Source organism: Balaenoptera musculus, chromosome 7 (assembly GCF_009873245.2).
Source record: "Balaenoptera musculus isolate JJ_BM4_2016_0621 chromosome 7, mBalMus1.pri.v3, whole genome shotgun sequence".
NCBI lineage: Eukaryota > Metazoa > Chordata > Mammalia > Artiodactyla > Balaenopteridae > Balaenoptera > Balaenoptera musculus.
The window spans coordinates 27,501,560-27,528,449 of NC_045791.1; the positions used below are offsets into that span (position 1 = coordinate 27,501,560).

A 26,890-nucleotide genomic window follows, 5' to 3' on the forward strand; every position below is an offset into this window, starting at 1 on the left:
GAAAGGCACTCTGGTTGGTCCCATTTCTTGATTCAAGCCTCTACCCTTGGTCCAAACAGCCATAACAAAACTTGGCCAGGTCTACTCACTGGGAGAAAAAGGAATATTCTGGTGAGTGCTCATTGAGAACATTGAATGGGGAGCACTGGAAAAAGACACTGGAACAGGTTATGAAAGGGCTAATATATCCTAATGAGGAGCTGGGATTTTACCTAATGGGTAACAGAAGGCCACTGCTGATTTTCAAGTCAAGAATATTGATCCACATAATGAGACTAAAAGAGCCCAGGTACATGCAGACTCTATCTTGGAAGGCTCTGTAACCTGTGTTTGGGGAGAGGCAATAATAGTGGTTCAGGTATACTTAGGAGAGCAGAAAAAGACAACAACCTTAGAAGAAGAAGCTGGCAAATATTGATAGAGTGATAGAGTCAAGTCTCCCAGCAATCCCTCTAGGGTTCAGAGCTGGGTTCTGGCCTTGCGGGGGCCGGGGGGGGAATTGAAAGGCAGAACCAAGTATCAAAACCGCAAATGGAAAGGTCACTTGGGGAAACTGGGTACATATGGCTCAGTCCTGCTGCAACCTGAAATCTATGAACTAGCAGAATGCATAGGCCCTTTAGAAGAAACTTGGGTACAGCTGAGGCAGGCAAGAAACAGCCCCAAGAATCCCAAGGAAATATCCTTTGTCAGTCTGCATCATCATTCCTCCTAAAATTCAAATAACGTGTTCAAACTTACAATCCTTATGAAATTAGAAACCTGGTGTCTCTCAGGTTATCAGAAAGGATTTATGTTTCATCTAGTTGTTTCTGGCTTGATTTCCTGCGTTGGCTGAAACCACAACTCATGCATGCCTCATCACTTGCCAGTGTTCCCTTATCTTAACAATTCCTCTGCCTTGCTTTCCAAAAGCTCACTCCAGGACATAGCACTTAGTAGACATTTACTGAAAATTCATGGAGGATGGAGAGATTACATCACACCCAGCCTAGCAGATAATTGAAAATTTAAACTTCAGTAATAGGCACTCCTATTACTACCTTGGTCATTCTCCCTACACCCTCCGCTAGGAAATTTTTGTGGGTTGTCTCTTCCATTTGGCCTCCAACTTTCCACCATGTAATTCTGCCCCAACACCCTTCTTTCATATTCTTTCCTTTTACACACAACCTTCATAAGTCCATTTCATTTTTTATACAGAGAATTTGTTTATCTCTTTTTCTGGCTGTGTTCTAAGGATTACCTTTCCAAAATGGTCCATCAAAACGTTTTGCTAAGAAAGAAAGAAAAAATGATTTTTTTTCCCTTAAGAGGAATTCTGCTACCAGCTATTAAGTAAGACTTTTTCCCCAGTATACTTGAATCTATAAGTTGAGCATAATTGTACCTCTTTTTTACCTAAGAATGGATTAATATATCTAAACTGACCTGCAGATAGTCTACGGGGATACCCTGTATTATGCTGGCCCTTCTGGCTATCACTGTCTGACAGCATATTAGGAACAACAGTCATGTCAGACCCTACCTCTTGCCTTTCCTCTTGACAATTTATAGATCCGATGCTATTTAGACAGGTGTAAAAGTAATCTCACCAGTGAGGCAATTCCCTTGGGCCATTATACATGCAAGATATTTCAATTCAGAAATGCTATTGGAGGATTTCACTGAGAGCTCCAGTAAAGACATTCCTGAAACTGCTGTGCTGAAACGAGTAAAAGGGCTCTGCTACAAGAAGCACTCTTCTCACCAAGCTGCTGATAACCATTTGAGAAATTTACATCTTGAGACAGTATCGGATGGCGGTGATAACAAGCTCCGTGTCAATGATCCTCCAGGTCTGTTAATTGATCTCGTCCCAGGTAAAGCAAGAGCAGTGACTGTCTTATTGCAAAATAAATGCAGGCCCCCAAACTGTCAGGAGCACAGCATGAGCTACTTAGTGCCTAAAAGAGAGTGAAATTCGATCAGAAAACGATGAACGTAGGGTCTATTCAGTTTCCATTTCAAGGACCGTATTTATGTGCTTGGGAGTTGATTTAAACTGCCTCTTGGTTTTCAAATACGCAAACCATCCTACGCATTTTGGGGGGAAATACTGAAGTTGTGGATAACTGAGAGAAGAAGTTAAAACAGGCAAGGATCTAGCAGCTATAGTCAATGTACTGTATTGTTGTGGAACTGCTTCAACACTCTATCCCTCAGCCCTCCCCCGTGTTTGTCCCACCACAAATACCTGAACCCAACGAAGACAAAAATGTGAAAGACCAAGATGATTCACCCTTGCTGAGTAGCCGTGGTTCCTGGGCAACCATGGTGAAAACATCACCTTAGCAGGTGACAGACACTTGGGCCTTGGCTAGGGCATTAGTGAACAATATTAATAAAGACAAATTATATAGTTTTTGTTGAAATGTCTCCAAAGCGATGAGCAAAATAAAGCCAACCTAAAGAAAATATTTTAAAACCTCCCAATGAGCATGCTCAGAAAGAGCATTTTAACTTCTTTTAGTTTTAAAATGCTCAACCATTTTCTTCAAAAACTTGGCTTGATCTTCCTGATTCAGTGATAACTGAAGTCATGCCAACTTTGATGTTTTTAGCTTCAGCTGTTTTAGAGCTACATGTGATTCCCCCTCCCCAAAAGGTTGGAGTGAATTTTTTTCTGAGTGAAGAAGAAAGCATATGTTTTAACCCTCATGTGCCTTTTTTGAAAAGGATGAATTAACATCCTATAATATTTTACCTTTGGGCTTAAAATAAAGAGTGTGGTTTGAAAGTCAAGGAGACATTTTTCAGAAATTAAAATGGAGACTCCAGCTTTCAGGATTAAGTCTGTGGATTTTGTCTGTTTTACCAAATACGTTTGGTGACTTGCGTGTCTGCTGCTATTGTTTTAAAATGGCAGCAGAGACAAGGCAGTTTGGAGACTTGAGCAAGATGGACCACACACAAACCTAACTTCAGGACATCAAAAGAACATGAAAACTAATATGCAGAAACACTGGAGCATCTTGAATACATTTTTTTCTAACCAGATAAATGACAGAATGGGAAATAAAAATGAATTTAGAAAGCTTTAATCCACCTGACAGTCTAATTTTCCCTTCTAATTATAGAAATAGGAAGGAAGGAATAAATAATGAGAAGTTAGAGGCTGAGTGGTATCAAATATAACTAATCCCATTGAAGAAGAAGGAACATAGAAGAGAGGGTTGTCAGGGTGGCTTCTGAGAGCCATGTCTACATTCTTTTCTATTTTCAACCATGCCAAGGCTTCCCTCAGATTTCCCTTGGGATCAATTCGTCATTGGATTTCCTTAGGACACACCAGAGATGGTAAGGAAAAGAAATCAGGGTAATTATGGCTGATACAATTATTAGCTAGAAAGTTAGACAACAGTCCTAGTAATGCAAGACAGATATGTCAAACGGCTCCTATAGTTGATGCAAAACTTAAGTGAGAAGTGGCTTTGGACTTAGGGTGGAACATTCCCCAGGTCACTATAGGTGGAAACATTGGATGATATTCGTGCTTCCAGATCAGACCTAGGTCATTTTTGCAGATGACAATGCAATGCCAAGTCTAGTATCAAGTTAAATTTCACTAAGTCACAACTCCCACTATACTCTGGTATGTACCCAAAACTCTAGATGAACAACAAAAGGAAAGAATTGGTAAAGAAATGACAAATGTCTCACTCTCTTACAATGTCAGAAAAACTACGGACAGAAAAATTGAAACCAGAATGAAAGAAAGGTTTAAAAGGAAATTGAGTCTGTGTTTACAAAAGGATTCCAATTCTGGGTGAACTGTCCAACTCAACCAGTTGCTTTGGAGAAACATGATTAAAGTGATGACTGAGGTGTTTTGTGTCCTAGCCTCAGTTTCCTTTAGTCCCCTCTGAGTCCTGTAACAGCCAATCAGAAGGAACCTGGCCGGGAGGCTTGTCAGTGATAATAATTGAAAACATCTGTCCATGTAGCAAGTGTGGGAAGCCAAAGCAGTTCCCTGACAGAGGGAGTTCTCAGACAGCAAAGCCATAACCACGACCGCGCTCATATTCTCCTTCACAGGCTTTTCTCACTGCCAGCTGTCTTTATTCTCCTGCCAGGAAAGCAAGGGGCCTGGGGCTCTTACCCGGGCTGGGGTTAAGTGAGCTGGGACTGGGGGAAGGAGGGGGAAAGGCTGGCTCAAAGCTCTGGGTACAGAGATGAGGGCTATCTGATTGGGAATTAAAGAGACCCAGGACTTGGGGGAAAGAATAGCAAACAGGGGAACCAGTGAGGTATGAGAAGGACAGAGGGATAACAATGTAAGAAGAGTTCATATTCTGCACTCAGAGGACCTGGCTTTAAATCTTGGCACAACCGTTTCTGTGTGACACAGGACAACCTCCATGAGCCTCGAGTTTTTCATCTTTAATATGGGGATAATAATAGTACCTATCTCATAAAGCTGTTGTCGGAAAAAAATAAGATGATGCATTTGGGTGGCACAAGGCAAGGATTGAACAAACATTAGCTCCTTTATCAGAGAGAGGATGGCTTGCCAGACAGCGCTTGAGGTTTAGAAAAATAGGGGCAGAGACTTCGACTGAAGGGCCTGATACCTTGGTCATGAGTAGCGATCTTCCTGCTGACCACGTCTATCTGTCTTAGACTGACGTCACCATGTCGTTCCTGCAAATATGGCTCATCCCCTGGCTGTAGCCTTTTAAAACCTACTTTGCCAACTTGTGTTGCTTAGCTTTTTGTGATCTCGGTACTGACTGTTTCTTGTAGCTTCCCTCTGCCCCTCGAGCCGTGCTCTGGGCTGCACCAGCTTCTGTCTGCTCTAGCTGGCTTCACCTCACTCCTAATGTACCAATGCCTCATTCCCTCTGTCCCAGCGGTTTGCCAGATCTTTCAGCTTGGTGTTGAACATATCAAGGGAATATCTGGTCAGAGGAATGCCAGTAAAACATTACTTCAGCCAATTGAAGAGAAAATTCCAAATTGTAGGTTAGAGAAAATTTAAAGCAAGGAAAGTTGGAGCAAGGAAAAGAAAGAAAACGAAGTTCTTAATAGGAAGACTTAGATGTTTTCTCTGCCTGCAGGAAAAAAAAAAAAAAAAAAAAGCTTTCATTGAGAATATAATAAACCAATAGATTCAGAAAGAAAATATAAACAAAAGATCTTAAAGGGCAACATTAAAAAATGCCAAATTAACCAGGTCATTTCGTTGCTTAAGATACTCGGTACATAAATTAACCACCTCTGGAAACTTCATTAGCAGCCCCATCACCACAATTGTACGTACAACTAACTCACAGTTATTTGATGTATGATATTCCCTTGGGAGCTAGAAGGAATAAATCCAGCTTGCAAAGAAGCCGAGCTTACTTTTAGGGTGGGGCTTAGGTCCTGAGAAAATCTTGCTTAACACATGGGTGGCAAGAAATAATACAAAAGGAGAAACTTGGGGAGGCCAACTTTGTATCATTAGTTAAGAACAGTTATGTATTGTATATGTATCCAACATAAACACTTGGCTAAGGATGTTATTCTACTGACAGTGTTTGCCTTTCCTTATGGTCATCAGCTGGTGACTACTGCTACTTGGCTGCGAAGCACTTCATCCATAAAGAAAAGCACCATAAGTAATAATGAGTGTGAGTTTGTGTTCGTTGCAAAGCAAGAATTCAGCTTCAACAAGAGTTTTTTTTTTTATCCAATTGAAATGAATCAAACTGTTTAACCTAACTGGGCTTCTATAAATCAGGAGTGTTGTCATATTAGTAATCCTCCTAGATAAGGCATTGCAATGAGGCGCCATGCAAGAGTACAAATGTATAAACACAAAATGGATAGATTCCATTGACCCTCTTCTATTCCGCAGCCTTGTACATCTTCCCTCTATTATCACTATATTCAATAAAATGACCACTTAACAACTGACATTAGTAGATCTTTTCAACCATAGAGAGACTGTATTTTTCCTTTCTATGACTTTCTCTTCAGTATTCATATACAACCAGAGAAAGGTCTGATCTTTTGATGATTATAAGTTAATAAAATATAGGAGAGGGGTGGGTAATGTACATCCATTGGGAACTGGGTTTTTTAAAATACATACTATAAATATTGAGTAGTTTCTTTTAAAAAATGAAGCAGGTATATATGTTCTAATTTGAAAGGACTACCAATTTATATCTTTTGTATATATTTCCTTAAATCTCTTTCAGATAGTTATCTTTGAAATTTAACTCCTATCTATCTAAATTCACTCTTTGTCTACTTTGACACCTCTATGCAGCTACAATTTTCCCTTTTTTTTTCTATACTCACTTAAGGGCAACTTGGTTCAAATGCCCCCAACAGCTTGCCTCTCAAGTTTCCAGATTCTTTCTCATCCAGGAAGGCTTTGTAATACTTCTATAGATGTATCTGATTTCCTTTCAAAATTACTTTTGCCCTGAATGGCACATTCCTGGCACATACACCACCATTCTCCATCCAAATCCCATGTGGACATTATTGATTGGTCACATCACTCTTTCAACTTCAGGGTCCTTCCCCACAGAGCAGACAGCCACCATCAGCCAGGTAAAGCAAACCTGTGTGTCATCTCTGCCAGAACGGGTCTGTTGGTCCATTGCCACCATTCTTTTATAGGTGTTATGAAAACAAAAATGCAGACTACAGACACACCCTTATGCTTCCAAGAGAACAGGAGGCTCGTGTCTGTTTCCTTAAAAATTCCCAGTGTCTGCCTTTTTGTTTCATTCTTTATTTTAATAAATAAATGTATGTCTTATAGTAAAAATATACATACATACCCTTTATATGTCAATTATATTTAAAGCATGTACACATATACCTAAGATATTATTACAACCCCTTAAATTTTAGGGTTTCCTTATTTTGCAGCGGAGGACTATGCTTTCCATGTGTTTCCGAGCGTGTCAACTTTCCTTACAAATCATTTCAAATTTGAGGAAGAAAAGAGCTTAAGCTTTTTTTAAGTGTTAAATTGTTCAACAAGGAAATTAGAACTCTTCCAGCCCGACTGTCTGATTTTCCAAAAGAGGAGACTGAGGCTGAGGAAGGCTAAGTGAATCCCCAAAGTACCACATGCAATAAAAAGTGGAGCCACGGGAGGAAACCAGGCTTTCTGTTTCTTTGTACACATTGATCTTCTACATCGATTAAAATTGTGTGCATTTACGAGACTAAAGCTTCCTCACCGAATCACCTTCTTCTCCAGGTTCCTATGGTGTGCTGGGTCAGTAAACCTCAGGGATGTCTACACAATTCTCTAGGTCAGTGAGATGGATTCTTTCTCATTTGGATGATGTAGACATTTCTGTGAGGAAGCAACACTGCTCAGCACAAACCTCATAACTCCTGCATTCTATTTTTGACACCTTAACCTAAAGTAATTTCACACTACCTCATAAAACCTTTGAAAACGGAGCATCCAAGGATGATATTTTGCACTTACTGAATTCTCTTTTCCAAAAAAAAATACCTCTAAATGTTACATAAGATTGCTGTATTTCCAAATTCAATTCTCCAGCCATCCTCTGTAATTTTTTTTCAAAAGAAGTAAAACGAGAAGACATGGGAAAGGAGAAAGGGAGAGGATTGACATGGAAAAGGACTCAAGGGTTTCACTGATGATCTTGACTTTCCTCCTGGACTTAAGAGACAGAAGCTAACAAGAGTGGCTGTGGGTTTCCCTGGTGGAACAGTAGTTAAGAATCCACCTGCCAAGGCAGGGGACACGGGTTCGAGCCCTGGTCTGGGAAGATCCCACATGCCGCGGAGCAGCTAAGCCCGTGCGCCACAACTACTGAGCCTGCGCTCTAGAGACCGTGAGCCACAACTACTGAGCCTGCGTGCTGCAACTACTGAAGCCCGCGCGCCTAGAGCCTGTGCTCTACAACAAGAGAAGCCACCGCAAGGAGAAGCCCACGCACCGCAGAGAAGAGTAGCCCCCACTCGCCGCAACTAGAGAAAGCATGTGCAGAGCCACAAAGACCCAACGCAGCAAAAAAATAAATTAATTAATTAAAAAAAAAAAGAAAGGAGTAGCTGTGGACAGCTTTGCTCTGACTGCAGATAGAAAAGTATAAGGGAGTACCTCATTTTTGTTCAGTTCAGCTCACTTTCTGCTTGCGCAAAACACATCTGGGTGAGGAAAAATTTAACCTGTCAGTGACCTATAAAGCAAAATCAATTTGTAATAACAGGAAGGTATAGAATACCCAAATTTCCTACTGCAATGAAAATAGGAGTAAAGTAGAAGGTAACACATCACCTAAACTCAAAGATTTTGCAATCTAATTGAGGGAGATAAAACATATGTGCATGAAATAACTTAGAGATCAAAATAAACCGTCAACAATAATGTAATACAATCTGAATGTTTAAATGCCAAGAAAGCAAATAACGAAGTGATCAGAATATGATTCTTAAAGGCTTCCTCATAGAAACAAACTTAAATATGCTTTTGGATACGGTGACTGACATACAGTGCAAAGCCATTCAAATGTGTGTGCCCGTAAGGATAGACAAACAGGGAAATGGACCTCTGGACCCTGAATTAATGCAATCTGCTTTCGTTATCTTTTTTTTTTTTTTTTTACTTTTTTTTAATCAATAGATTTTACTTTCTCGGAACAGATTTAAGTTTACAGAAAACTGAGCAGAAAGTACAGAGAGTTTTCATATGCTATCTAGCCCCACACACCCCCAAACACACATGCAGAATCTCCTCTATTATTAACATCTTGCATTAGTGTGGGACATCTGTTGCAACTGATGAGCCAACATCAATACATTATTATTAACTAAAGTCCATAGTTTACATTAAGGTTCACTCTTGCTGTATATTATATAGATTTTGACGAATATATAATGACATATATCCACCATTATAGTATCATACAGAATAGATCTACTGCCCTAAAAATCCTCTGTGCTCTGCCCAGTCATTCCTCCCTCTCCCCTAACTCCTGGAAACCACTGATCTTTCATTATCTCCAGAGTTTTGCCTTTTCCAGAATGTCAGATACTTGAAATCATACAGGCTTTTCAGACCGGCCTCTTTCACTTAGCAACATACATTTAAAATTCGTCCACATTTTTTCATGGTTTGATAGCTCATTCCTTTTTTTTTTTTTTTAATTTTTTAAAATTTTATTTATTTTATTTTTGGCTGTGTTGAGTCTTCGTTGGTGCGCCCAGGCTTTCTCTCGTTGCAGCGAGCGGGGGCTACTCTTCGTTGTGGTGCGCGGGCTTCTCACTGCAGTGGCTTCTCTTGTTGCGGAGCACGGGCTCTAGGCACGCAGGCTTCAGTAGTTGTGGCACACAGGCTTAGTAGTTGTGGCTCGCGGGCTCTAGAGTGCAGGCTCAGTAGTTGTGGCGCACAGGCTTAGTTGCTCCGTGGCATGTGGGATCTTCCCGGACCAGGGCTCGAACCCGTGTCCCCTGCATTGGCAGGTGGATTCTTAACCACTGCACCACCAGGGAAGCCCCCTCATTCCTTTTTATCACCAAATAATATTCCATTATCCCACAGTGTGGACATCCCATAGTTTGTTTATCCATTCACCCATTGAAGGACATTCATAATCTTTTTGAATTTAAAAACAAAGTTTTTTCAACTTAAGTTTTTTAACCAATGCTTTACTCAGGTAGGAAATACAGTTCTCAGAACACATATTCTTTTCACCTTGAGACTTCTTTGTCTAGGGGAGTATGTTGTCATTTTCTATAACATGATAGTAGGTCATCATTTCTCTCCTTATACTTGCGAGTCATGGGCCACCTCACCCTTTTGCTTTCATTCTTTGGTAATGTGCAAGCAAAGCATTTTAAAATATATAACCAAAAGATGAGAGTTACAAAATTAAGTTCTGAATTTTTAAATTGAACATGGTTATTATCAAACATCTATTGGGGTTTATGTCTTTTCCTTTCCTCTAGAACTACAAGGATGTTTTGTCTTCACAGCAAATCAGACTATAAATCTAAATTTGAAATTATGCCTTTTTCTCTCTTCTTTAGTCACAGTGTTAATTATATCCAAAGAAACAATTTTATGACTTTTTCAAAAGTGACATCCCAGGCTGTTGTTGATTCTCTAAATGGAGCCAAATGTCACCTGGCATACCTGTGTCTTCCTTTTTGACACCAAATAACATTGATAACCAAATTACTCTAGCAATAATAATTTGAAAAGCCTCCCCCACCTGCCATTTGAAGGAAATTTTCAATGAAAGCCATTTATTTGGCTCCATAATTATGTATACATTGTTGATTTTAAGACAGCACACAGGAGGCTTTGCCAGAAAAATTTAAAAGTTCAAGTAGAAAAAATAATCACAATATCTTTCTGTCATTTGCTGCTTGTATTTGTTTCCTTAAAATGCACAGCTAAATGCTCTCTACACACAGATATCACTTGGTAGGCGGGGTGTATCTTATTACTGGGTTATTTTCCAGTACATTTGGCATAGTTAAGGTAAAGTGTATTAACTTTCTCTCAAAATAAAGATGAAAACGGAGTTGTAGCAGTTGTGAACGCTTCAGCCATTGTCAGGAAGTTAAGAACTGACAGGAGGTCCAAATAATCAACTCTGCCTGGTGCATATACCGTAGTTTTCCCCTGGGATATCTGGTCTAATCCTACAATGTATCTGACTGGCATGAATGTAGAATTACTTTCAATAAAGATTTTATTTCAAGCTTGGATGATTTCCCCCAAAACATCTTGTCACTAAGGCAAAGTATATCATAGACTATCTGATTTTTTTTCCCTCCAAGTCAGCTTTTGAGGGTGAAAAATACACATTTCAACTCAAGTACTCAACTCAGGTCAATTCGCTGTAAAAATCACATTTTAACATATCTAGACTGATTAAAGATTTGCTGCGTTAAAGAAATCGGGGAGCTGTCAAGTAGAACTTACCCTGAAGTCTGCAAATGTAAAGAATAAGTAACACATTTGCTCATCTACAATTTTCACCCCTCTGCAGTAACCTCCACGCAAAGAGCAAGCAGGACGGATGCCTCCACAAGCTAACACCGAGCTTCTAGAATATTTGTCTTTTTGCAAGTAAGGAACATTTAAAAGTCACACCTTCCAATAAGTATAAGATTGGTTCCAGGCTATAGGAGAAATATGAATGGCCTGGTCACGATCACACTAAAAACAATCTTCATTTCTCTATTTATCCTTCTCTCTGTCTTTATCCTGTTCTCTTCCTTCCTGATGCCAGATTAAGTCAGCATGTCAGGATAGGGGAACCGTCAGTAGCAGTACACTAGTCTATTTTGAATTCACTGCTGTGTTTCACTTGGTGCTTGCTTACATTATTTCAGCCTTGGTGTCACTTTATTTAATTTATGCTTGGTTCATATACACTTAAAAATATCTTAGGTTACCTATAGTCTCACCCCTTACTCACTAAAAGCACACAAATCACATGGTTTAGTTCTAGTGGGATAGAAGTAATTTTTTAATATTTAATAATTATAGCACATTATACAATGTTTTAAATTCAAAATCCCTCTTATCTCTATTATTATACTTTATGACTAACATAATATTATGATAAAATGTATGTGCAAGAATGAAAACTCAGCATGGATAACAGCATATGAAACTTGAGAGAGGCACAAAAAGGTCTAGATTTGAGTCATAACAGGTGATTACAGAGGTGTGTGCTGAACAATAGACTCATGAGTTAGCCTGATGTCCGTATGTTCAAGGACAGGTGCAGAAACTGGCATGATTTATTTCTCCACCACACTACAGATTATAAATTCATGTGTGTAAAAGCAAAACAAATAGTTTCTATCTTTAAGCCAAGTATTATAAACATTTTGAAGGGGTTTGCATTTCTGCAGATACATCAAGCATTTTACCTAAAATAGAATTTGATGGTCAGATTTTAGATGGCCAAGAAAAATGGTGTCATTATCTTTAACTTCAACTATCCATAGTATAAACCAGATAAAAATTACATTTTATTCTAAACTCCTCTCACCCGTTTTGTTCAAACTGGGTGCATGTTAGAAACTCATTGTCAGATAATACATGGGAAGGAAAGGCACCCTGCACAGTTACAGGCCCTTAACTAGCTCTCAACAAATATTATCTCTGTTCATCTCCACCTTCATGTTCTCGGAGTAGGTATGAAACTCAGGTGTGCCAGAAATGTAAATATTGTGCCGCAATTGAAACTAATTTCCCCTGTGAGCCCTATTCTTCTAAATGATTTCAATTTAGTCAGTTCAGAGTGTCTTCTAGACACTTCTAGACATTTTCCCGGGTCCTTTCTAGTTCTGGAGGGCTACGTATGGCCTAAGCATTTGGTGGGGGGCAGGGAGAGCATCCGTTTATACAGTATTTCAATAAGTATTTACTGAGCACCTAGTACTATGAACCAAACACTAATCTGGGTCTAGGAGTACAGCACTAAACAAAAACAGATAAAGTCCTGGTCCTTAAGATGTTTACATTCTACTAGAGAAAGGTAGTAAACCAGATAAGCAGGGTAGAAAGTGTCTGGCTTTTGTCACCTGTCCTGGCTTGTCTTCATTTCCTTCTGGTTTTCTGTCATCATCCCCAACTTCCAATTCGAGGTCTTGGTTTCAGTCACTGGTCAGACAGACACTGTGGAGTTATCTTATGCCACCTTTGCGAAGATACACCATGCAGTAATTTGTCTTTATTCCTAATACATTGAACATGAGGAAGTCTGGAATTTTTTTATAACCCTAGGTTTTCCCCAAGGAGGGGAATATGGGTCTATCTGATCTCAGAATCCTCAAACCTTCCAACAGCCTGCATCCCCAGGGAAGGGGGATAAGAAGGACTCAGGATTGGGCCGCATTCACGGGACCTCACCAAAGTCTCAGCTCTCTTCTTAGCTCTCTTTCTACCGATCCAGAGAAATCTTTCTCTTGTCTGGTGTCAGGGTAGCCTAGCTCTTCATCTACCTTCCAATCTATTGGTTAAGCCATCACTGCAACTCTGAGTCCAGGGCACTGAGGCCCAGTCCTTTTCAAGTCAAATGCCCTAGCTTACACAAATCCAAAGCACTTTCTCTGCTTTTCTGTTGTACCATCCCTCCACTGAGGACAAAATGCTGCTGATTGAATCTTGGAGAAAAGAAAGAGGCATAAGGAAGGGTGGGGAAGAAACCTCGGTTATTATATATTATCCCACCTCATCTCTAACGAAAGTTTGACTTTCCCAGAATGTTCATTCTTTCGTCATTAATCTGGAAGCCCAAACCAAACCACACTTTAAATGTCATTCACTTTGCCATTCAATACGGGAATCTGGAACATCTCTGAATGCCTCCTGATGGGGAACTCATGTTCTTTTTATGTGCAGAATATTTAATAACCTTGATAGATAGTCCCCCTATTTTTCGAGTATACATTTGGAAAAATCTATACCAAATATTAATAATAGTAATATCTAAGTGATGGAATTATCAGGGATTTTTAGTTTCTATTTTGACTCATCTACATTTTCTAAATTTTCTATAATAACTGTGAATCTTTTGAAGGAGCCTAGTCTATTTTCATAACTCTAATTCGTCGTATGAAGGTGAAATTTGTCTCTGGGCCAATTCCAGGAACTGGATTTACTAGAGGAAAGTAGACTTTTTCTTCCATATCATGGCTTTTTGCTTTCAGTCATCATGGCTTCCCTAATTGTTCCTTTTTCCAAACCAAAACACCATCAGTCCCTGACCTGGGTCACTGAGGAGCCTTCACTCTGCTTCACACATTCACCCTGGAGCCTCTATTAGTGCAGCCTCTCAGAGTCAAGTCACTGTGAAAAACATCTAAAGCTTATTTTTCCTCAGAAAGTAAAATTAAGTGTGGACGAATGAATGCTGACACCCAAACTGCAACTGATTCTCTTTCAGCTATTCTGGGACCTTTTAAATAAGGAAACAATTTTCTAGAAAACTGCTGAAGAGTTGATAGATGCCCTTAGTGGAATAGCTGTTCTCTTCACCTATGTGAAAAGAAATTAAAAAAAAAAAAAAGAGGTTGATGAATCCTGACTTTGCATATTGATAGTATTCCTTTTAGTTTTATCTAACACCACAAGGCAAATATTTAAGTTCTATATTTTCCACTAATGTCTCATAATTAGGTGCCTTATTCTGCTTGGCCTAATTAATGTTGATCCACGCACAGCCCCCAATGTTCTATATAAAATGTTACCAGCACATACTAGTGTTTTAACTGCCTTATTGGACAAATTCCAAGTAAAGAATAATAAACAGTCTTTTTTTTTTTTTTCTTTTCTAAAAATACTCCCAACATGTAATACATTTCCTAGCCTTTCTCCCCTAAATCCAGGGCAATGTCTTCCCAGGATGGTGATATTATCCATGGTTATGGGTTGATCAACAGAGCTCAGGGAATAAAAATTAAGACTTGTTTTACTGCTGACATGGTCAAATGTGAATGGCTAAAACCATTTTAAAGCTTAAGAGAAAACAGCTAAGGGAAACCATAGCTGAAACTCTCAACCAATCTCCACAAATAGTGCATTTCTTTTCACAGTGAGAAGTGAATGCTCTCAGAAGTTTAAAACACTGTGTGAATCTGGAGAAAAAGACAATATGTATTAATTTGGTTTTTCTTCCACCTGAACACCCTTCTCATCCCTATAAATATATCCTCGGATGTGAGTTAGGTGATTAAAAAATCAAAATATGTCACCCAAGACTTGTGCCGACTTTCTGACTCACTTCTCTTCCACGTCTGCCTCAGGCCTCAGGCCTCGACATTAAGAAACCCCTTGATTTCAAACCCAAAATTCTTTTTTTTTTTTTTTTAATTTTATTTATTTATTTATGGCTGTGTTAGGTCTTCGTTTCTGTGTGAGGGCTTTCTCTAGTTGCGGCGAGTGGGGGCCACTCTTCATCGCGGTGCGCGGGCCTCTCACTATCGCGGCCTCTCTTTTTGCGGAGCACAGGCTCCAGACGCGCAGGCTCAGTAGTTGTGGCTCACGGGCCCAGTTGCTCCGCAGCATGTGGGATCCTCCCAGACCAGGGCTCGAACCCGTGTCCCCTGCATTGGCAGGCGGATTCTCAACCATTGCGCCACCAGGGAAGCCCCCAAAATTCTTGAATCTTAGTTATTTGTGGAAAGAATATCTATCTCCCAGAGTAATAAAGATCTGCATCTTCATCTAGGTGCTACTGCCACTTTACATGACTTTGATCAAATTATTCAATCTTTCTCAGGCTCCTTTTGTCCATCTGAAAATTTTCCTTCCCATCTGAAAAAGAAAAAAATGGGAAGATTCCTAATGTATATTAAAGTTATCATGATTTAAACAGCAAAGTGCTAGTTCAGAATACACACAGAAATCATCCACAGAGTAAAAATACCAGGTGTGTGTGTCTGTGAGTTGTAGGAAGGTAGCATCACAAATCAATGGAGAATGGCGATTTATTCAAGAAATGTGGTTGGGGGAATCAGCTAGCTTTTGAAGAAAAAGATGATTGAGATTACCATCACATTTCAAACAGTAAAATATACTGAGATGAATTCGAGGATATGAAATGAAATCATTTTTTAAAACTAGGAAAAAATATTAATGACATTTATCTGATTTATTTAAATGGATGAATTTTATAATAACAAAAACAATGATAGAAATTCCAAAAGAAATAGTGCTAGATATGACCGCACAAAATTTAAATAAACAAAATTAGGGAAAAAAAGAATTGGGATAATATAAGTACAACAAAAGTAATGAAGTATTATGCATCTTAATACATAAAAAACTCACAAATCTATATGTACAAGGATGTTCATTGTAGCATTGTCTGTAATAGCAAAAAATTAGAAGCAACCTAAAAGTCCATCAGCAGGGGAATGGTTAAATAAATTATTTCCATATTATGAAATGTAACAGCATTTTTTTAAAGGGTGAGGTATTTTTATATGTACTGACTTGGAAAGATTCCCATGATATATAGTTAAGGGGGGAAAAAGCAAATTGTACCATATTATGTATTTTTTATCTCATTCTTTTTTAAAAAGAAAAAATATATATATAGATAGGTAGATGGATAGATAGAAAAACATCCAGAAGGAACACCCATCTGTTAATTATAGTTATCATGAAGGAGTTTGACTTAGAAAACCAGAGAGTATTTTACCTTTTTATTCTACATACTCCTGATTAGCACACTGTTAAAGATTACGTGTTAGTTTTGTTATACAAAATAAGTAAATGGATTAAGTAAACAAATAAAATGATATGCTCTCAATAGGAAAAAGGCAGGTGATATGAACAATTGTTCACAGAAGAAAAAATCCACATGGTTGTTTTTTTTTTAACTTCTTCCCCATTTCCTAACTTCAAAGAATCCTAAATTCAAACAATGACAATCATTTTTCACCTATCAAGTTAGCAATTATTTTAAAAAGAATAAAACCAAGTGATAATAATGCTAACAGGACTATGGGTTGTCATGTTACATATCCCACGTTATCATATTTTAAGAAAAGAGAACCCATAACTTAATCTAGCGCGAGTTCTCAAAGTGTGGTCCCGGGACCAGTTGTATCATCTCTAGGAACCTGTGACAAATGCGTATTCTCAAGTCCTTCCCCAGAGATGCTGAACCAAAAATCTGAAGGTGAAGTTCAGCAACTTGTGTTTCATATGGTTTCCAAATTATTCTCGTGAATGGTAAAGTTTCAGAACCATCGATCTAATTGTTACATTTCTACTATTTCACACTGAGGCAGGGTTTCTCAACAGCAGCACTATTGACATTTTGGGCTGGATAAATTCTTTGTTTGGGGGACTGTCCTGTGCATTGTAGAATGTTTAGCGGCATCCTTTGCCTGTACCCACTAGGTACCAGAGCAACTCAACTCCCCCACCCCACCCAGTCATGTCATGACAATCAAAAATGTCTCCAGACATTGCAAATGCCTAATAGGGGGAGTGGGAGTGGGTAGTTGCCCCTATTTGGAAACCACTGCCTAAAGAAATACTCCAAAATGTGGAGAAAGGAGAGTGCACAAAAAGATTTTTTAATACATCAATTTCACTTATACTAAGAAATCATAGGGTACAGCCCATTCTGTCCCGTATAAGATAATGAGTAAAAAATATATACTACTTATATAAAACATGGGAATTGCTCATGATAGAAGTGAAAAACGTTGAATACAAAATTATATAGAAAGTATTTTCTTGAATATGTATGTAAATAAATTACTTATACATTTATACTAAATGCTGGCAGTGTTAGTCTCTTGCTCAAAACACAAGGTTGAATTCCCATCACTGTTAGAATTAAGTCCTAAATCCTTACCAAGGCCCATGAGTCCGCCCACAGCATCTCCTACCTTCACTGTCTCACTCTCCTCTTCTCTGTTCTTAGAACCACCCAGCCCAACTTCACCACTGGGGCCTTCTACCTACTTTTCCCTGCCTGGCGTTTTCCTTCCTTTGGTTTGTGCACATAAGCTGGTCTCTGCCCCAGCGTCCCTTCCTTAGAAAGAACTTCTGAGCACCTTGTCTGCCACATGTGCACTTTCCACCTCTCTACACAGTGGAGTAATCTGGGGGCTGTATTATCTACAGCCAGCCAGGCTCCACTCATTCTTGGTAAAGAAGAATCTCTGGGGATGGATTCTAGGCCATGAGAAACTTTTAAAAGGCTCCCAGGGTCAGTGGAAGAACCACCACTTCTCTCAGTTTTTCTTGAAGTACCTCAGTGCCTGAAATCACACCGTATACTGATTAGTGTATTGTTTGTTGTCTGGTTCCCCCACTAGATTGTATGCTGCACATGGGCAGGGACTTTGTTTTACTCACTGCACCATCCTCAACATCCAGAACAGCGTCAGGCACCTAGCAGGTGTTGAGTAATAGCAGGTCTACTGAGTAACAGATTTTTATGAATGAATAATGGGTACCTTGAGTTACTGTTTACAGTTGCTGGTGTGGTTTTTTCTTTACTATACTTTACTAAATTTTCAAATTCTAATAGAATGTATTACTTTATAATCATAACAAAAGAAATTAAAACTGATTTTTAAGTCTACCTTTGAAAATTGTGATATATTTGAAGCACAGTGATTAGCACATAAAAGATATTCAACAAATAGTAACTACTGTTAGTGTTCCTTTTGATATTATCTACTATGTAAGGCCTTTGGCTATGATATCCCATTTTATCCATGGTTGTTATCACCTTATAGAATACATATTCCAACCAGAAATAAGCCATTTTGAAGTCTATGGGCTAGTCACTTTTTTTATTTTATCACTCCTCCTATCTTATTGTTCTGAATATTGCTTTAAAGATACATTAGACTCTCCCTGTAATGGCCAATCAATATAAATATGAAACAAGTGAATAATTGAAAATGTTTCAGTCTTTTGCAATGAAATCAATGCAAAGAGGGTACTCAATAAATGCAAAGAATAAGGCCATGTTACCTGTGAATGTGCGACTGCCATATAAAGTACCTTTTCCATGATGTGCTTTGAAAGAATTACATACACATAGCTTTAAAGATAATTTAAAAGCAAAAATGTCAGAATATAGCAGTAATTCCCTTTTAGGAGGATAGTTTTCTTGCTTACTTTGGAAAACAATAATAATATGATATTTAAGTATAAAACTGAAGACTTTACAATTAGTTTAAATCAATTAATTTATAAATTTGCATATAAAAAAATGACTGAATCACCAGTGAATGACCACCTTGAAATACATTAGTATTAAATGCAAAAACATTTGTGAATGCTCTTCTGCTTTTGCAATATTTGAAAAATTTTCTAACATACATCCATGACTTTAAGGGAGAAGGTAGAATTCCTGCTAAGTCCCCAATCTTTAAAAAAAAATAAAAAGGCCAGTGTAGACAGCAGTATAGTTTGTGCAGATTGAGAGTAGGCAAACATATGGTTAGCATGGACCCCCCCCTCCCAAAGTAGTTATAGCACATAGGAAACATAAGTTGAGCACATTGAAAATTTATTCTATTTTTAACAGCCTCTCTTCACTGAAATGGTCAAAGTCAACAATTAACATTTCACATACAGTGGATGAGCTGTATTTTGCAAGTGTGACCTGATGGCAAAAGTACGTTTACCACCGCGCTTTCCCCATTCAAGTTAAACCATCCTAAAGTTATGTGTGTTGGAAAATCACAGCAATCCAGAGATAGGGAAGGGAATATTTTTAGTACACCTCCAATAACCTGAGGCTTGTTCTGCAGGCAATTATGTGGCTTTCTACTTCCTTTCCAAGTCACTATGGTAACAGCAAAGCACAAACTTAAAAGGAAGTTTGCATCCATATATCTGTTTGGAGCTGGACTATTATTAAATGCTTTGGTCTTATTAATTCAGCATTAATTTTTAGTTTTATAGTAAATCTCTCTTTCATTTTGAATCATTTGGCTGTGATTTTAAGCAACTAAGAAACTCCTTTGAGTTAGCAATTCAGCTCACTTTTGGAAAAACTTAACCCAGCATAAGGCTCTGAGGATTTTTTTTTGTCTGGGGTCCAGCATCTATAGCTCTGGATTATAGATTGTTTCTAAAATAATCTAAAATTGATGGATCATTGCTCCGTCCATTTGGGCCCAACAAAAAGTAGCGCTGGCATTTCTTCTCCTTCTTATGCTGTAAACTGTATATCACCTTTTTGATCTCTTGCCAGAAAAATGAATTCTTACCCACTTCAAGATTTTATAAACTTGAATTTACTTAGCGGTATAAGAGTTTCTTTTAAAATGAACACGTATCAAGTGCTATTCTGCGAACAAATTCATAAAATCATAATTATTTTTGTCAGGCTATTTTAAACTAAGCAGTGTTCGTAAATAGCCTTTTTCAAAAGAGTTGCAGTTTGGGGTCTTTTTCCTATTAGTCAAGCATTCACAGGCACTAAACTTTGAGCTCTTCATGTTGCTGCAAATCACGTATCTTTGCTATAAGGATTTCTTGGGAGTAATCTAATGGTGAGTAAACAAACATGTAGAAGAATTTCCAAATATTGATCTAAGATCTAAATGTTTTTGCACCTTCTTACCATCCATCAATTTACTGTATGGTAATCTCTCAACCATGTCTCTGCTCTCACCTTTCTCATTCAGACGTGGTCTTTTGCCTTTTGGCCTTTGTTTTGTCCTAAAAAGGGAGTTTCTTTCATTTCTTTGCTGAAAACAGGTTAAATTGTAGCTCAAAATTTACAACACTGTCATGGAGTTTAAGGCCAGATGAAATCTAAGCCCTACCAGAGGGGTGGAACTTGCCAGAAATGACCACAATCTGACCTCTTTGAATTAGCTGCTACGGAGTTCTGAAGCCTGGGTGGCATAGGAGGGTAAGATCCGTAATGTTTCAGACTCAGTAGATCCTTAGCAAAGCACACTAGAAGTAACATTTCTTAACGTATGCTCCTCATTGTCTCTCAAGGAAGAGGATCCACAACATGCAAGTAAGTTAGGGAACACAAGAGTTACCCAAAGATGAACAGGGTTAGTTTTCTGCAGGACTTGTCAGAGCCTTTATTATGCTATTGTGCATTGTAAATTTCCAAGAAAGAAGAATGGCATATAATTTTCTCCAAAACTTTTCTTACTCCAGATTGCTATTTTTGTGAAGTATGTCACAGAGATGGTGTTTTGCAGAACTCACTTTAGTGAAAGCTGTCTTGGAAGTACTGCCAAACCCATAGTAAAAATGTATTTGGTTTCTGAATCAGATCCTCCCCTCCAATAATACAACTCAACTGCATTTTAAGCTACTGGAAGTACAACTTACTGTTTCTGAGAGTTTTCCATCTTACATACTAGATTGCATTTTTTTCCATGCAGGGCTTTTATTTCTTTCAATAGCCTCTATTTCTCCTCTACATATGTTTTACTAGTTGAAGCCTTCAGAAATAATGACACTTGCAATGCCCAGCTAGTCCCCACAGTGAGAGTGGAAATTATGATACCCATTGATCTGAGGTAAAAAACTGAGATTTGAATAATTTTGTAGGATTGTATTCTAGCTATATTTTGACATTGCGGTTGACTACTTATGTGGTCCTAAATCAACCACTTAACTATTTAAGAGTCTGTTGAGGTACAGAGTAGGTAAGTTCACGTTTGAATAGTGAAGTCTATAACAGCATGAATACATTTTCCAGACATCCCCAGTTTGGGAGCCTTCTTTGCTAGAAATATCTATCACCACTCTTTACTATAAAGCGGTTTAATCTAATGTGAATCTTGATGTGAGAATATTTTTGCCTATCTACATGAATCATATAGTTCGGTAGTTGGTGACTTCGACCCCAAAATAGTCTTCACCCTCAGCATCTTTTCTAACCTAAAGATTGACTGATTTCTCAATATACCAACTACTGGTTGGTTGATATTCAGAACATAAATTGCCAATGAAATACACACACACACACACACACACACACACACAAGCACACGTTTTGTAACAGAGAATAGGCAAGAAAGCATGCATTCTGTATAATACACATCCACATTTTCTTAACATTCTTTCTTAACTACATTTGATTTTTCTAAAAGTTATTGCAAGTAACTTAATTTTCCCAACTTGGAAAAAATTCCAAGCTGCTAAGAAAAATTAACCTGCAGTGATGCAAATGTAACAAGAATACAAGACTAAATGTTATTTGGTAAAATCTACTTGTAACAAGATTACTTGAAAGCACCCATTAGTTAAAACTGGTTTTATTAAAGTCACATGGAGAGTGTGCAGAGAAATGGACACAAATAACACGGGTTGAGATGGCATGAATGTTCCACATTTACACACGCAGAAGAGCTCAAAGTGAACACTTGTCCATGGGAAATTTAGGAAACTGATGAATTGGCAGAAATCCATTACAGGAGTCCTCACCCATGATCCACTGGCCAAGAGAGAGAATCCTTTCCCTGAGGGGGCTCTGACAGCCCGCTGTAGCCTCCTACTCTTCACTCCGTTGAAACTCAGCCTTGGTTTCCTCTAGATTTGGTCCTGCTCTGGATTCTCAGATCAGGACTTTTGCTGAGCAGGAAAAATATAAAGAACACTGGGAAAATTTAAAAATAAACTAGTCCCATTTCAGCCTTCTTTTTCTCCTCTCACAGCTCCAGTCCCACCAGCTATATCTTTCCTGTATGCCCTGGAGACCCCTCCAGTCACCCCAGTTCCTCCAGATACCCTAGACCTCTTCCAGCTTCTACCCCCATAATCTCCAATAATGACAGCCACGACTGTCCCCTCCAATAATCAGCTCTTGGACATCCCTTGATTTCTAGCCTCACCTTGAGTTTGACACAATTCTGGCTCCCAGCTACCCCAAATCTCATTGTTCCTGCTATCGACTGAAATTATAGCCATTATTAACTAGGAAACTATATCTCCCATCATCAATCTGTCTTGAGGTCACCCCTTTCCACTTTCAGTCTCCCTGGACTCCAGGTCCTAATGTTCTTCTTCTTCCCTGTTGGCCCTATATCAGCCATTCACCTTCATACTTGAATAGGCTTTTGCTTTTAATTTTACCTTCTTCATGCCCCGTGCCTTCTGAGCCCTGTTCTCTGCTAGATAATTCTTATCAGCTTAGACCTTTGCTACCTATGGGTAATGTTTTTAAAGCAACTTTTACCTAATAGATAATTAATTGATCAGTTATGTTACCTCTCTCCATATTTGTTTAACAAATTTTTTAATTATTATTGTGGCGTAGTCAATGAATGAGTTAGTATCCCAAAAAGGTATTACTTTAAATCCAAAAGAGAAAAACTGTCTTCCTTCACAATGAATCATACAAGTGATTTTTATAATCAAGAGGTCTGGGAGAGGCTCAAGAGAGACTTTTAGCCACGGTAAATAGGTGTGTTAAAGAGAAGCAAAGCCCCACTCCATTTGTGCCTACTCCAGGTTAGGAGAGTGTTTTAAAATCATTCTACAGACTTTTGGTAAATGTAGTAGCAAAGTGGCACAGTTTCTTACATTCCAAAGGAAACTCTAAACTTGAAGTCTCTGATAACTCACTGATACTTTAAATGTGAGAATCCCTTCCAGAAATGTAGTCATGCCAACATTACTCACAGGTACAAATGCTTTCCATTTGAAGAAGAAGAAAAGTGAAAATGGGAGGCAGAATATCTTGAATATTTAGTCCAAGTTTAAGAGTCATTTTTCCCACAATAAATCCATTGTAACCAGGCTGTCAATCACAATGCTACTGGGAGGAATAAAACTCCAGACCCTCTTATGGAAGGACCTATAACCATGTGGAGGATGGCAGAGTGACAAGTCAGCCCAGTTATTAAGCATAGGAGCCATAACACACCCCAGGGCAATGATGTTTCCACGGGAGCTGTAGCCCACCTGCCTGGGTCTGAGCCTCAGCTCTGTGTGATATCAGGCACTTCGCCGCTCTTGGCCTCAGTCTTCTCGTTTGTCAAAAGGGCTTAAATAATAGATACTACCTCATGGGATTGTTATGAGGATTAAATGAGACCAAAAAATTGCTTAGAATAAAATCAACTATATTTCAATTTAAAAATTAAATTAAATAAAACATAAATAATAGGGACTTCCCTGGCGGTCTAGTGGTTAGGACTCCGTGCTTCCACTACGGAACAGGGGTGCGGGTTTGATCCCTGGTCAGGGAACTAAGATCCCGCATGCCACTGCGGCCAATACATACATACATACATACATACATACATACATACATAAAATTGCTTAGAATAATACTTGATTTTGCTTGGTTACTACTGATATTGATCAGGTCAAGGACATCTTGCTGACATCTTGTGCGGAGTCACAAAGTGAAGGCTTTGGCTCCTTCTCAGTCTCTTTCAGGAGAGAGAAGGCATGGGTTCTTGGTCACAGAAATGGTATGTCAGAGATCTGGGTTTGTGGAGGGATGGAAAGAGAGCAAGTCTTCCTTCCCCCTGCCTCCTCTGAGTGGGGACTAGGTAGGTCCACACAGACCAAACACAGAGTCCGCTAGAGCTCAACCAGTGCCCCAGTGGGCTCTGAGACCGGATGCCCCACTGCCTTGCAGTAAAGTGTTCTTTTGCCCCACTTCATTCTCTGAGCTTATATTTCCCTTGGGTCGGGGTTCTGGAGGAATGCAGAGTACAGTATTTCTTAGCACCCTGTCCTTCCATGTGCTCTCCCTATTTCCCTAACATCACTAAAACCTAATTTTAATATAAAACCAAGGAGGTTTCAGTGGTGAGAATAAGCATTATTTTTTTTTATTTTAAAGTCTCAATTGATAGGAGGGGGCTTTATTTTCTTTTTAAGAGTCCCGTGTTGAAGCAGGCAAGACGTTACCAGTAATAAAACCACATCCTAATGTTTCACTGGTATTCCAGCTCTCCACAGTCCTCACATAAGCAAACATTTCTTTGATTCCAGTGGGACTCTTTTCCTGTGCAAATGCTACAGGCTTCTGCATTTTATTGAGATGTGAGCTAAATTGAGTAAAATGGGTGGGGACACTTAGAATTTCGTTATACACCTAAATGTCCCAGAACCTACCCTCTCTACAAAACATGTTGCAATTAGCATTTGTCAGGAATACTTTACTCATGCTAATCACTAAAAACTTAATTATTTTTTCGGTCCTTCCATCATGAATTATGTATCTATTGTTCTATTTTTTGTGTGTTTGGCTTCTTATATATTCTGTGCATGTCTCACCTGTTTCCTCCATTGACTATAACCACTTCACAGGTTGAATCTTGTTAACTCTCCACAGTAATTTTTGTCATTTTTGCTAATTTATTCATTCATTCATTCCACAAACATTTATTAAGCACCCACAGTGGCCAGGTATTATGGGGATAGAATTCTCCCCCCAAAAGTCATAGGTTCTATTTCCATACAGTAAAGCACACAGAGTAGAAGATTAAATAATGCTGTGGTAGAGTTGTTTTTCTGGAACCTGAATTTTTTTTTTTTTTGCTTGTGTTGCATTCTGTGTTTTGCCAAAGCCAATCACTGCCCTTATTCTCCTTCTTTAAGTTGAAATTTAAGGAAGAAAAAGGATTCAAGAGCACAGCACTTTATAATTCAAAAGTAGCCACAATTTTATTCCAACTCCAATGGGTCTTTTTTTTTTCTCTCTCTCTCGCCATAGGATAGTGGCCAAAGCATCCAAGAACCTCATGTCCACGCAAAGCCTAGGCATTGTATTTGGACCCACCCTTCTGCGAGCTGAAAACGAGACGGGGAACATGGCGGTGCACATGGTGTACCAGAACCAGATCGCCGAGCTCATGCTGAGCGAGTACAGTGAGATCTTTGGCTCGGAGGAAGACTGACAGACAAGACGAGTTACTATGTTCACATCTGTCTCGATGCCTAATATTTTTACATTTCTGTAAACATATTTCTGAAATATTTTTTTCCTTTCAAGCGACAGATGCCTCATTTTGTGAAAACTTAATGATGATTTTGTGTTTAAGTTCCAAACATTTGAATAAAATAGTTGACAATATTTGCCTATATGTGTTCTACATTAACCCCTTCAGTGTTGTGCCTTCCAGCACTTCTAGGCATACATTATGCATGCTCCATGCTATAAAATAGTGTGCGGAGGACAGCACATATCCAAAAATAACCTTAATTCGACTCCCGGGCATTGGATGTGTGGTTGTGTATGTGTAGACATGTGAGTGAGTGTGAGTGTGAGTGTGATTGAGAGTGTGGGTATGTGTCCACACAGGTGAGCCTCTTCCCTACCCTGGCTGCCTCAGGCCTCTGCCCATACGCCCACGGGTACACGAGTAGAACCAAAAGAGGGGAGAAGGCAGAAGTGAATACTTTTTAAATAGAACAAAGGAAATCAGAATCTCAACCAAAATAGACGTATTTCCTCTTTCAAGAACCTTTTCGTTAAGTGTAAATCTAGTCTAGCTATCCTTGGTGCTAGATGCTGAAATTTACAAATACATGTTGAATGGCATTTTTTCTGAAGAAAAATGGCAGTTCAAACATTTGCCATTGGATATGTTTTTTTTACATATACTATTTGCAGTCCCATAAACACACTGTCTTATAAATTAGAAGCAAAATTAGTGCCCTGCAATTTTGATCTTTATATTATACAGGAATTGCATGACTGCTCATTTTTAATGTTAACATCCATTTTGAATCTTCATCAAACTGTATATCTTCCTTTTCCCTGGCTATGTCATTTTATGTAGAATTTTTATTATGCTTCTGAGGATGCTTTATTGGTGAATTACATTAAATCCATCTAGAAAGAACTTTTTTTAAAAAAAGCTTTTTTTTTTCATATGCCCTAAGGATTATTTGACTGGACTTGGATTGCTTTATCCATTTGATGGTTAATTTCAGTTGTCATGGATAAACAAAAGGGTAACTGTCTAGAATATATCAAACATTGTTTTATTTTGAAAACTGTGTTCTAGCTGAACACATCTCATAGCCGGTTTTTGTGAAATTATCTGCTGATAAAAATGTATAGACTTATGTTTGACAGCTTTTTAATCAAATTCAAACGGAATAAAATAAAGCTAATCCAGTGCGATAAAGAGTAAGTCTAGTTATCGATTTGTTCATAAAATGAAAAATAAAGCTTGTAAATAAAACACGTGAAGCACGGATCCAAGAGCAAACACTTAGAGCAATAAGGAGCTCAGAGGCCTGAGCTGTCTGCGTGGGTGGGGTATACGGTGGAGGGAGAGCGGCTGCTCGAGAGACAGCCAGATGTGCATGCAGCTCCAACATTCACAGAGCTGCCCGAGGAAGGAGAGGTTTCCCTTACCCTGTCGCAATGTCTTCATTTTGGCAATGGCGCCAGTAAGTGGCTGATGG

The 26,890-nt window shown here is 38.7% G+C and overlaps 1 protein-coding gene across 1 annotated transcript in view; it reads left to right on the top strand.

The window, feature by feature from the left end:
• The window catches only part of ARHGAP15 (Rho GTPase activating protein 15), a 609,541-nt gene extending 583,994 nt beyond the window's left edge, over window positions 1-25,547 (top strand). Inside the window, exon 14 of the mRNA XM_036858098.1 lies at window positions 25,188-25,547. Within this exon, the coding sequence (XP_036713993.1) occupies window positions 25,188-25,371 (184 nt within the window). The 3' untranslated portion in view covers window positions 25,372-25,547. The remainder of the gene's footprint in view (window positions 1-25,187) is intronic.
• The last annotated feature ends 1,343 nt before the right edge of the window (window positions 25,548-26,890 follow it).